Here is a 12,160-nt window from a genome sequence, read left to right as displayed (position 1 = left end):
TACATCTTACAGATGGGATAGCTCTGATGGAGCCACTGGCTGGTGTTCAGGCCGTTCATCTCTGGATGTCGAATCATCATGCCGAACCAATTTATTGATAACTAGAGCGCTGTCTGCGCGTCGGTTCTCGTGAGACGGCATCCAAGGCACCCACAGAAGCAACGAGACTTTCGTGCTTTCGTCCAGATCGCGATGTATTTTGGTGGCGGATTGCCCTAGACAAGTTCTGACAGGCGATACTGGCGACAGGTCTAGATATGGGTGCTCATGGAGGGCCCGGGCCAACCAAAAAGGGCGACCTGTTCGTTCATAGGGGCGCTGTAGGCTGATTTTTGTTTATGAAATATCGGAATTGTGGGAGACTCAGCAGGGACATATGGCGGCCGTCCACACATAGAACTGGTAGATGACCATAATCACAACTTCATGGACATGATTATTTGGCCACCAGTGTTGTCATAAAAGGTATATGTAGAAGGCCTAGATTCATCTCCTATGAATTTATGGATAATGGTATTTGAATACTTGAACCTATCTTGTGGGCATGGTAATATCAAACTCTTTGAGGAGGATTCTTTTCTAGGACGTTGCTGAAATACTACCCCCTCTACTGCTCGAACGGATGGCCGGACGGTCCTGCCAAAGCTGCCCTCGTTGCGGTGTTCGAGGCGCTCTTTCATCGTTTGATGAACCCTTCCCTTCCCAGCCTATTGTCGTGAGGTGTCAAAGGCTCCGGTGAGCGACGGTTCTTTAGGAGGACCAGTGCCTCCTCCCCCAGGATCGGCCATGGTGCCCTCACACAGGACGCCCCCAACAGGGCAGGGATCGGGTGAACAGACGGGTCGTGCAGGGCTGGCAACTAAAGATGAAATGATGGATTCAACCTAAGGACGCTTCCCACGAGACCCATACATCGAGAACGCACCCTCGAACATGACACGTCCGTACGTGAAGTTCAGTGTTCTAGCCAAACTGGCCGACGGCGGCTCGACCATGAAGGAGAACCGGGCAAACTACATCACCGCAGGCAAACTCTGGGCAGAATGGGATCTCCAGTTCGACTACGGAAACAGGACAGACTGGAAAAACTACGTGGGAGACTTATCCTACATGAAATCGATAAATCTCCTAGGAAATCATGAGATGTCACGTCCGGGCACAACCTACTTCGCCAACTCGTGGGCCATTTGGACTCAACTTCCCCTCGGGACAGGCATTGCGCCCAAATGCCTTCGCCAGTATTTCTCAACAGGGCTCCTTCTCTCACGCGGTACCGGCTGGCCTCTGCCGCGACTCTTCTTTGTGAGTGTCTATCGAGGGGGTCTTCCACATCGCCTTCTCTAGGTATCTTTTGCTCACCCTGCTGCCAGCCTCTTAGCCTGGATCCGCCATGATCTGGCCACGCCGGGTACCTGCAGGAGAGATGCCAGGTGATGACTTGAACTCGGTCTGCCTCTTGAATGGCATCAGGACCATTGGTCTGCCTTCCTATTATCTTACCGCCCTCTCGACCTGAATGGTCGGAATGCCCAAACCGGGGCTGAAGGAAGGAGTCTTAGAGCGCATGGTCTGAACCAGCGCCTTGATCCTTTGGGCATCCACCAGGTTACCCTGGATTCTCAGTTCGGCTGAGGGCGGGCCGGCTCTCTTCTGATCAAGCCGATAGGCGTCTTGGATGAATCTGTGTGGATGGGTATATCTGGACAGTTTGTATACCTCATGGAACCGCAACCAGTGCGGGTAATAGATAATGAACACCTCCAGGGATACAGGTGGCACTGAGTGCTTCATTATCCCGTTGTCCTTGGCGAGGCACTGGAAAGAATCTCAATGAGGTGGTCATGTTCCTTACGGAAGAGGAAACTTAAAAGGATTGTCAACTCAAAGGCCATGTCATGACACCGGTGTCTTAACTCCTTGATCGCCATATAACTATGGAATTGTTCGCCCGAGACTTTAGAACATGGTTACGGCTTGAACATACCGCCAGCAACTCGGCCTTTGACAAGGAACGAGAATAAATTAGATCTGTTGATCAGCAAGCTTAATTACCCCAATTTCATACGTAATAACGCCGTCTCAAGAACGCAGGTCGTGACTTCATGATTTGTGATGGCTCGTCCTTTTCTACAACCTGTCATACCCAAGCTCCAAGCTACTCCATGTCCAATCCGGTACCCTATTGCAGACATGGCCCTTGAGAAAACCCCAAGGAAAACCTCATATATAGATACAGACGCCGCGAGCAAAGTCCCCATGCATGCATGCTCTGTGTATACCCTGTACTAAGCTCAAACTCGGGATATCTCTAAACGTCGTAGCAGTCGTTTTTGTCATAACCATCACAAACGCCGTTACCTGGGCCCCATGTGCGCCTCGCAAAGAACATCGTGTCATGCATTGCCCTCATCATTGATTGCCCTGGTTCATATCAGGGGGCTCAAAAAATCCTAGCACACCCTCAGGAACATAACCCATCCATGGAGCCATCAGCTCTGGTTGCTGCAACCCCAAAGCACCGATATCAATGTCCTGACTGTCAAACGTGATGGCATCCATGTTGCCCATTGGAGCAGCCCAAGGCATTTGGTAGGGAAAGCTGCCTTGGCCAAAGTACATGTTGGTCGTGCCATTTGCCATATTGTTTGTTCCTGAGAGCGTTGTGGCCACGTTCACTCCCCCATTCTCCCTCATGGCGGCTGGTGGAGAGACACTGTATGTATCGAAACCATTCGATTGTTGGCTCGAAGGTGTGAACTTTGGGCCTGCGTAAAGCTCTGTCCCGTCGCCGTCGGGCAACCCGTCAAACTTGACAGTCGGTCGACTTTGCCCGCTTTTTGCTGACATATTTGAATGTCGTCGGGGCACTGACGGCCGAGAAGTCTGTCTCATCGCGGAGATGTTGGGTTGAGGATAAGCCGGTGCCAGCAAACTTGTTGAGTCTGGCAGGCTCTGGCGGATAGGGTCATAGACCATGTTCCCTGGAGGAGTGCTGGGCGCCTTCATCGCTTGCATTGGTTGCACGCTCGACATGGCAGCTGAATCGATATTCTGATACATCAGGGTGAGGCTCGAGTTGGGGGAGTTGGCTGTTCCTGCCAGGCTCCACGCTATGGGTGGCCCAGACATCTTTGGTGAAGCCTGGTTCTCGAACCTTGGGAATGGGTTGCTTAGAGCGGCGCTGCTGCCCCTGCGAGGCAACTTGGTGCTCTCGTATTCTTCAGTCGTATATGTCTCACAGTCCCAGATCCCCTTGGCCTTTTGGTCCAAAGCTGTGAGAATGTATGTGACACCACCCCAGTACATCTGCACCTGCTGCAGCGAGTTATAGCACTTTTGATAATTCTGGTTGGCCGCTGAAGCCAGAAGAGAATGCCTCGACGGCTTCGCGTCTCGGCTCTTGCTACCAGGCAACTGTGGTACATCCAATCGCTTTGAGCCCGGAGGCGAGCTCGCTCGAGATGGAGACTCGGAGGCATTTGCGCTCGACTCCATAAGGAACGCGCACGCAGCAATGTAGATCGGCTGGCTGGTGAAGGGGTTCCCGATAAAGCTCTTCGGATCAATCAGGTCCGCAAAAGACAAGATATCGCAAATCGTCTTTGCGCTGCTCATGCTCAGCTCGCGGCTGTCCGGCAAAAGTTGCAGCTCGCTGCGAAGCTCAGCAAAGGGTGTGAGGAGAGTAGGTTGATGAAGAATGATGAATAACGCATGAAACCAAAAGTGCAGCAGGATGAATGTGGTTCCCTGGCCCATGCCGAGGTATGCCTTGAAGTTGCTCACGTTGAACTGCAACCTCCAGTCCCAACCTTTGTAGAGTTTGGTCAACTCATGCTCCATTTCGCCAAGCCTATCCCATGTCTCCTTGTTAAGATCCTGCGCATTGCGGATCTTGTTGAGCACGTCACAGACGCGCCCATAGAGGTGGATAATCTGGAGGAAGATGGGGTAAGGTGCTGGCCAGTGAGTGACCGGATCAATTGAGGGCTCAGGAAATGAGAGTTCAAGATCGTCATCACGAAACGTTACAGGCCGGCCTGTCCCTGAAGAAATGACGCGATCAAGAATGAAGACGGCCCAGAATGTATCCATCCGTTCCTGGACAACCTCCTTTTGCTCCTCAGGATTAGGTGGGCTTGATCCCTCCGCCTTTGCCTGGGGACTTTCCTCTTCACCTGACTGACGGCTCCAGTGAAGGGCATACAGAGGGTCTTTTTCACCCTGATACTGAACTCCAACCTCTTTTTGCAGGCCCAAATCGACAGCCATGCGGATGGCAAGACCAAGATACATCCAAAGAGCGCTGTCTTGGCTTGCCCCAAAACCTTCATATGCCATGAGAAGACAGGCCTGTACAGCTCCCACAGTCGGGCATGGAAAAGTGTCAACAGTGGCTTGCCTGGCTCTCTGCGCAAATACCGCGCCACGTTCCGTCCGCGGCATCTTGTCGTTTCCATTTGTGAGGGCTGGAGCATCCGAGAACCTTGCAGCCAGGCCGCATATAGAATCAACCAGTATAGGCTCAACTCTCTTTTCCTTGACCATGCGCAAGAACCTCGCCTGTTTGAGGAACGGATAACTGGAACCCATCTGGAGAAAGAAGGTCTTGACGAGATTGATGATCAACGGATGAACGGGAGCCGCGTCGTTGGGGTCGTAGGTTGGTAAATCATCGCCAATGACTTCGCTGTCCGCAGCAGAACTGCTTCCTAATGCGCCACTATGCGTTGACACGGGTGACGTTCCAGCCATCGAGCCAGCGGTAGATCGGCGGCGATCGCGGACCGACACAACCATTTGTTTGAAGCCAGGAACAATAGCGGTCGGACCAAAGTAGCGGAAGTACGGGACACGGTGACTCTCGGAGCGACGGACCGTAGTGGGAGAAAGTGGAAGGTCAGCGGCCAGGGATAGAGGGTGGCCATGGTGTGGACGTAAACTCGGTACATCGTCGTCATGAGGAGTTTCAACTATGGGTTTCGCGGGGGGCAGAGTAACCTCGGAGGTTGTTTGGGGGATTGTTTGCGGAACAGAAGCGTCGGGAGTGCGCTGGACGTGGAGGTTGGGCTTTTCGATCTCATCTTCGTCCTCGTGGTGATCGTGAGGTTCATGGTTGTCGCGTTCATGGTCGGGTTTCGATGCAGGTGTCTGCTTTTCGCCATCCTCCTTTTTAATTTCCTCAGGATAACCCAGACATCGGTGGTGATTCTTGGTGCAAGTAGAGCAGAAGGGTCTTTCGCCGGCGCATCTCGTCTTTCGTTTTCGGCAGGTCAAACACCTGATTCGCGTCGGAGTCAGCAACAAGTTGACAAGGCTTCAGTCGTCTAGTCCAGGGGTGAGATAGCAAGACGATAACAAGGCGACCAAACAAGCACCAATAGTGACGCGACAGATAGGCAGCGGGAAGATCGGGAGACGAGGCAAGTATAGGGGACAGGGGAACGACGTACGCTGCATTGATCCGGCGACGCTTGGAAGGCGGTTGGCCTTGGTTGTGAACGAACCGGATCGGACGCGGCGGCGGCGGAACCGAGTCCGATGTATTCAAGTTGCTCATGGCTAGGACATGGTGGTTCTTCTCTAAGGGTGCGGAGACGGGCGCGGATGCGGATGTTGGAGTGGATGTCGACGGGCCCGGCGCAAGATGGAGCAACGGAGCACAGGCGGACAACGTGTGACGAGTGACAAGCAGGAAAGGAAGCTGACCAGCGGGGTCGGCAAGTTTCCAGGCCTGTTGCAGGTTGTGGCTCAGCAACGTCTGTCAATGCAACCCAAGAGATGAGATGCAAGGGATGCGAGAAGACGCTGTGTTGCTGGCTGTTGAGTTTGCTTTCTGAAGTGATGGTCAATGTGGTGTCTTTCTTGTAGTTGGCCGTTGAACAAGAGTGTTAGAGGTAGACGAGGGCGCGACAGTAGCCCAGCAGCATATCCGGGGTTGGGCGCGTTGAATCAACCAAGGACATGAAGGAGGCCAAAGATATAGACAGGTGACGCGAATGAGAACTAGGACAAGAAGTTTGTGGCCAAGAATCTCAGAGACACGACATCCGAGACACGGGAAAGATGAGTCGTTGGAGAAGGAATGTGGAGATGGATGGATATGGGTTCAGACAAGACACACTTGCTTGTACGAGAGAGAAAGAGGACGAAGCTTGGTAGATTATAGAAAAAAATATGGCAGAGTGGTTGGAGATGACTTTGATGGAAGAATGTATGGTGGAGAGAGAGGCCGGAGACGGCGTTGCCTTAGGCGGGTGGGGTAGAGTGCTAGGGTGGAGAGGAGGAAGGAACTGAAGCTCAAGTGATCAAGTACATACGCAACGCACCTTCCTTCGATTACACAGAGACAGCCTCGTTCTATGCCCCAACAACAAGACAGATAGAAGGGAGAGTTTGAAAGAGCATTGCCAGTCAGGGCAGAAAGAAGGACATGATCGTGTATTGTTGCAACCAACAGTAACAAAGCTGACAAAACAAGGCAGCACAAATCACAACTCGATCAACTTGCCTACCTGGGTAATTATGTCGGTAGAGGGCACCTCAGTGGCAACATTTAGCCTTGATTCCTCCTCTCTCCTCCTTTCGCCGGCGCCGATTTCCCCTCCTCCACACTTTGGCCTGCCTTTGCTTTTCCCGTCTGGGCCCTCCCTCCTATAACGACCCGCGCACTCCTTCACCCCCGACATCAAGTGACCATCCGACCTGCACTACCACCTCACCCCCAGACACACACCCACGATGGCTTCGCTGCATGCCGTACCACGAAGATGCAAGCCCGAAGCTCCTTCTCTCGCGAGGGGGTCTTGATCGCGTCCAATAATGTCTGTCCAATTCATGTCTGCATGGATTCCATTACCCGGACGAGGCTGTCGAGAGACGTGTGCTGCACCTCGTTTCTCTCGGGGCGTTCTCGATGGCCGAGCGCAGAACATGCAGTCTTTGCTAGCCCCAGATCCTCAACACATGGTCACGCGAGGGCCGCTAAGAAAAAAAGAAACAAACAAACGGTGAACACCCCCTCCCCTCCCTTAGAGATGAGCCTCCGTAAGCGCACCTCTCTTCTCTTCCCCTTTCGAGTGTGACATGAAGTTGTTGGGGAGAGTTCGGTTCGGTTCCCTAGTTCAGGAACTCGGATGCCGTCGATTGGCAGCGCTCCTCCCACGGCGCTAGACACCTGTCCCATCCCGCCATCCGGCAGCCACCCCGAGGAGGCCGAATGGCTCAGACAATGGGGTTCCAGAGTCCAGACGAAAGACAGCGGAGCCCCCCAGCCATTGAGTTCAGATTAGGTTGTCTGCGGGGAGGGGGCACAACCAATTGTCACACCTTCATGTCATCTTGTTAGTCACATTGTGCATGTCGAGTTCCTGTGGCTTCACATCTCCCAACCTCGATGAATCACATACGAATAGATAGGTCAGCCATGAGAGCAAGTTTTATCTAACGATAATGAGCATCCTACGAGTCAAAGTCAAGGTCTGCTCATGTTTCAATTAAGTATCAAGCTTACTTGTACCCAACTGCCTGGGACCAGATAAATGACAAGATGCATTGCCCATGCAGATCATCATGCACAGTCATGTTATGGAGTGCTGTTGGCTCAATCTCACTCGCCTGCTGGAGAGTTGTCCTCGACTTGCAGTGGCGACCGAGATCGAGATCCACAGACAAGCACCAAGAGTCATGATAGTGCAAAGCAAGACAGCGTATTTCATGACTGGACTTCTCGCCGCGAGTTCGTACGTACATACATACAAGCTAAATCAGATAGCCTTCCTATTTGCTTCATTGGTAGAGCCTCGACCCTACATATCCAACGCCATATCCATCATTTCATACCTTTTAAACCTGTATCGGCCCGTTTCCATCAACTCCAAAGTGTCCAGCTTGTGAATTCGCTGGATGGGTATCACCAGTCCGCCACCCTTAAAAGTATCACTGACCCGCTGCTTGCCTATCCAAAAACAATTGTCACCCCCATGTCAGCGCTCACTCTCCTCCATAGATCTCCGCCGCTCCTGACGCCCATGGCTGTCGCCTCCTCTTGCTGATGCATCATCTCGGCCTTGTCTGCACGTCGCCATACCTCCTGCGCAATCGTCCACGCACGCTCAATATTTGTCATACCCTGTCGACGGTTGATAGCGATGAAGGTTTGGCGTGCCAGGTCGCGGTCCGCAAGTGTGGTAGCCTCACAAGCTGCCACAAAGAGTGGCCAGAGAAGAGCACTCATCGGGCCGGTATTGCTGACGGTTCCCACACAATGAGTGAGACTAATGTGGGTGTGGCGTTGGACGAGCGGGTGGCTGCGTGGATAGCTGTAGATGGTGCGGTAAAGGTAGACAAAGGCAGAATGACGGTAAGAAAGAGCGTTGCTGAGGATACTCTGTAGTCGACTCCTTTCTGTTGTTTGCTCTGGGGTCAATTCCTCGGGGTTTTGGCTGAGGACTGAGCCTTCAGGCAATGCGGGATGCCATTCTTCCAGAGCGGATTCGATAGCTGACGCTGAGATTTCAAATTCCGTCCTAAGAACCGCAACCTTGCTCACTTCCCCGTTGGTAACAGCAGCGTCGAGCTGATCCTTGAGAGCAAGTAGGTTCGAAAGGCGATGAATAATAGGCCAGAGGGAAGTGGCCATTCCAAGGAGAGTGTCGACACTATTGAGAGGGGACATATCACCGCCTGAATCTAGAGGAGGGAATGGTGTAAGGTAGTTGGCTCCTGGAGCACTACCCAAGGGAGCAGTGCCAAACGAGAGTGCCGCAATCACATCATAAAAGCGGAATGCCTGCCAAATATTAGCAATTCATTCATATTCATCATGATCACAAAAGAGTCACATACTCGCTCCAAAAAGATGCCCGTGGGATCAGTGGCTGTTTCATTGTGGCTCATGATGGTCATGGCACCTTTGAGATGGCCATCTACAATGTTTGATCGGCCTTTCTGAACCAACTATGACGTTGTTAGTAAGCGGATCAAAGATGCCAAGACTTTACTCACCACTTCGTAGTAAACCAGAAGCATGATGGCCGCCAAGAGTTCATTTCGATTAACTCCTGCTCCCTTTTGGATCAACCGCGCAAGACCTTGGATGGCCTTGTTGTGGAAATAAACGCTCTTTTCGTCATTGGTGACACCCCGATATTCCAAGTGAGCGCTTGCTAGAGCAAATACGGCGTTTGTAACGGCCTGGCTGTCCTGGCAGAGCGGGAGAACGAGCTGCTGGAAAGGATTCCCGCGCTCCTCCCGGAAAACAATGAGATGTGACAGAACATTGCAGAAGTGGTCTACCAGGGCGCGCCTGTTGGTTCGGTCGGAGAACTCGGAGAATACCGGAGAACAAAACTCGAATCGTGGAGACGGCGCTGGGACAGGCGCAATGAGGGCTAGAGAGGGGCTTCGAGGCGCATACGCATTGGAGTAGGTCGCAGCGTAGGTCGTAGTAGGAATGCTGATGATGGATTCGCGACGGATTATCTCCTCGACATCCTCCTCCTCGCTGTTCTCAATGTGTTGAACGGCAATGCCTGAGTCGTCAAACACAGGCAATTGGAAATCGATCGAGTCAATCGGGGACACGACTGGAAGGTCTCCAGGGCTCCAACCTAGGAGGCTGTCCATGGGATTGACGAGGGAGGCCTTGAGAGGGAGATCACTGGAGACGGGTGACTGCGTCGCAATGGGAACCTCCTCGTCCAACGAGTCCTCGTCGGCTGATTTATCCTGGCTGTCCTCCTTCCATTGTCGGATTGGAACGTCGCCATCCAAGGGCTGAGCTCGGTCTGAACCCGAGGAGGAGTTGGTGTCGAAAGGAGAGAAAGCGGCGGTGGTGTCACGCTTGCGCCGCTGTCGAGGGCGAACGGGTTCGTAAACGCACTCCTGGCCGCGTTCCTGGCAGCGCGCGCAGGCAGGTCGAATTTCGTCGCATTTCTTCTTCTGTAGCAGAGAGGTTAGACCAGCCACAAAAAGGTCGTCTTGAATGGTGAAATCACCTTTTCTTTGCTGCAAAAAGGCAATGTTAGTGAGACGATTTTGAATTGCAGGGGTGGATCATGGAACTTACCAATAACTACATCCTGTGCGCCGACGAACCATCCATGACAAGTCAGCAACGTTCGTTTTATGCTTATAACATGGAGAATGCGGTGCAACAGAATGCGCTGTAGGGGCTTTGACGTACCTGCGCGCGAGCGCTTTTTGGGGACCTTGGGCGGTGCGAGTCGGGTGTACAGCAACATGATGGAGATTTGTTGGTGGCGAGGCGATCAAAGGATCAGATAATCAATCAGGCGTTTTCCATCCGGCCGTCTAGCAGAGGCAATCAAGCATGGTCTTGTCCAAGAAGACCAGAGGCGATCTGATCAAGAAGCTGCAGGCGCCCATGCACAAGACAGTTGGGGGATTTATTTGTCTTGGAACAGGAAAGGAAGCCGAGGGTCGGACGATGGCGGTGTTATCGAATAACTGATTTACGTGGGTGTGGGGAGGGAGGAGGGGGAAAATAAAGTCCGGGAGTAACCAGACGAAGCCGAGGATCGTGGAGAGGGCGAGCGCGGAGGCGGGAGGCGGGAGACGGGAGACGGAGCGAAGATCTTGGCGATGTCGAGTCCAACCTCGTCTTGGTGTTTGAGTTGAGTGAGTCTTGAGAGTCGAGCCACGGAGAGACGGATGCCCTCGAGAAAAAGGAAGCAGCGGGAGAAAAAGAAGGAGGAAAAGAAGATGGAAGGAACCAAAAATGGATGCCTCGCGCGTCTCGGGGGCGTCATGGTTCGGTCCCAAGAAGCACACCAACAGAAGGACCTTGGCTTGCTTGGGTCCCGTCCGGTTCTCATCCATCTCTGCACACCATCGTGACCGTGGGCAATCATGGGCCATCCCTGCCCGATCCCTGGACGCATTTGCCCTGTCGGGCCAAGTGAAGCTCCGTTAGCTTGCGGGGTTACGGGCGCTGCAGTTGACTCGGGTGTCCGCTGAAGAACTGGAGAGGGCCTGGGAGCTGGAGCAAGCCGGAGCCCCTGAAAGATTTTACGTTACGGGGAGCTCTGGGGCAACATTGGGGGAAGGTTTGGGGGGATGAGCACCATGACGTTGCAGGGGTTGGTTGACGACGGGTGGACCGGGGAGAGTTGGAGGAACCTCGTGGCAGCAGGGGGGTTGTGATATTGGGACTGTGTAGACAGCCGAGATTGCGTGGACAGTACCGTGTCAGCATAGTGTTTGTCCCATCTCTCACAGTACGCCCACGCCCCCGCTCCCGCGAGCAGGTGACTTTTCCTCCAACACTGAATTGACAGCTGCATCAATGGGATCCTCTTTTGGGCCCTCATCGAACGCCACCCGAAATCCGACTTCCCGAGCTCAAACGTTAAATTCCTAAGAATTAGCAGAGAAGGACATCAATTGCCAAGTAGAACCTGTCCTTCAGGCATCTTCCAAGTCCCTGCAGTATCGAAAAGGATCACAAACACCTGGCCCTGGCATTGCCTTCCCCAGCGTCTTGGAAAATCCGGGGTAAAGAAGCTGCCATCTCGGCACGTTGCATGGTGCCTCGAGTCAACGAGCATTGCACGGCCGGCGCCCAGCCTATTTGGGTTTGAAATGGTGATGGGCTATCCATCCTAACAGGCGCGGCAAAAGGGAAACCTGGTCGATTCGCAAGCCATCTAAAACATGGGCGCTGCCGTCCGCTGCCTCCCCCGCGTTCCGGTTGCCTTTCGGCTGCACCCATCCCGATTCTGATGCTACAAGAGACCAGATCATCGACAGCTGAGATGAAGGGAACCGTCCCGTCTGGTTAGGGAAATGATGGAAAGGGGCGATCGTCGCCCCTGTGGTTTGATGAGTGGCGATGGGGCAAAGTTTGATGCTTTCGCTTGCGCAGGAACAAAAAGGAATACTACAGCCGGCCCTCGCGACAATGGACGATGCTGGGTGGACCCCCTCTGCTGACCGACAAGTGGAATGCAGACGAGAAGCCATTGCAGTAGAAGGATGGAAAAAGAAAATGGGGGTCAAGACGCTTCTGGACCCAACAGCCGTGAGACATTGTCTCAGTGCCTCGAGCAGCTCTTTGTAGTGTTAACCGACTCCAGAATGCGGAGTGATGGCGATGCCAAGAAGGTGATTGCGACGGCGACGGCCGATCACACGAAACACG

The 12,160-nt window shown here is 53.2% G+C and overlaps 3 protein-coding genes across 3 annotated transcripts; 1 reads left to right on the top strand and 2 right to left on the bottom strand.

Moving 5' to 3' along the window:
- Window positions 1-933: 933 nt before the first annotated feature.
- Window positions 934-1,516, top strand: MRS44_000153 (uncharacterized protein; the record flags this gene model as incomplete). The annotated part of the gene is made up of 2 exons (XM_065623734.1): window positions 934-1,302; window positions 1,379-1,516. 2 exons carry the CDS (start codon window positions 934-936, stop codon window positions 1,514-1,516), a joined length of 507 nt encoding a protein of 168 aa, XP_065479663.1.
- Window positions 1,517-2,409: 893 nt separating this feature from the next.
- On the bottom strand, window positions 2,410-5,557 carry MRS44_000152 (uncharacterized protein; the record flags this gene model as incomplete). Its single annotated transcript, XM_065623730.1, has 2 exons — window positions 2,410-5,208; window positions 5,279-5,557. The coding sequence occupies 2 exons, from the start codon at window positions 5,555-5,557 to the stop codon at window positions 2,410-2,412; spliced, it is 3,078 nt and encodes a 1,025-aa protein (XP_065479662.1).
- A 2,397-nt stretch (window positions 5,558-7,954) lies between these two features.
- Window positions 7,955-10,241, bottom strand: MRS44_000151 (uncharacterized protein; the record flags this gene model as incomplete). Its single annotated transcript, XM_065623725.1, has 4 exons — window positions 7,955-8,788; window positions 8,845-8,955; window positions 9,004-9,995; window positions 10,184-10,241. The coding sequence occupies 4 exons, from the start codon at window positions 10,239-10,241 to the stop codon at window positions 7,955-7,957; spliced, it is 1,995 nt and encodes a 664-aa protein (XP_065479661.1).
- Between the last annotated feature and the right edge of the window lie 1,919 nt (window positions 10,242-12,160).

The sequence above is a fragment of the Fusarium solani genome (assembly GCF_023522795.1).
Source record: "Fusarium solani strain SB1 chromosome Unknown bctg00000000, whole genome shotgun sequence".
In the NCBI taxonomy this organism is placed as follows: Eukaryota; Fungi; Ascomycota; class Sordariomycetes; order Hypocreales; family Nectriaceae; genus Fusarium; species Fusarium solani.
This window is presented reverse-complemented; position numbering and strand designations above follow the sequence as displayed.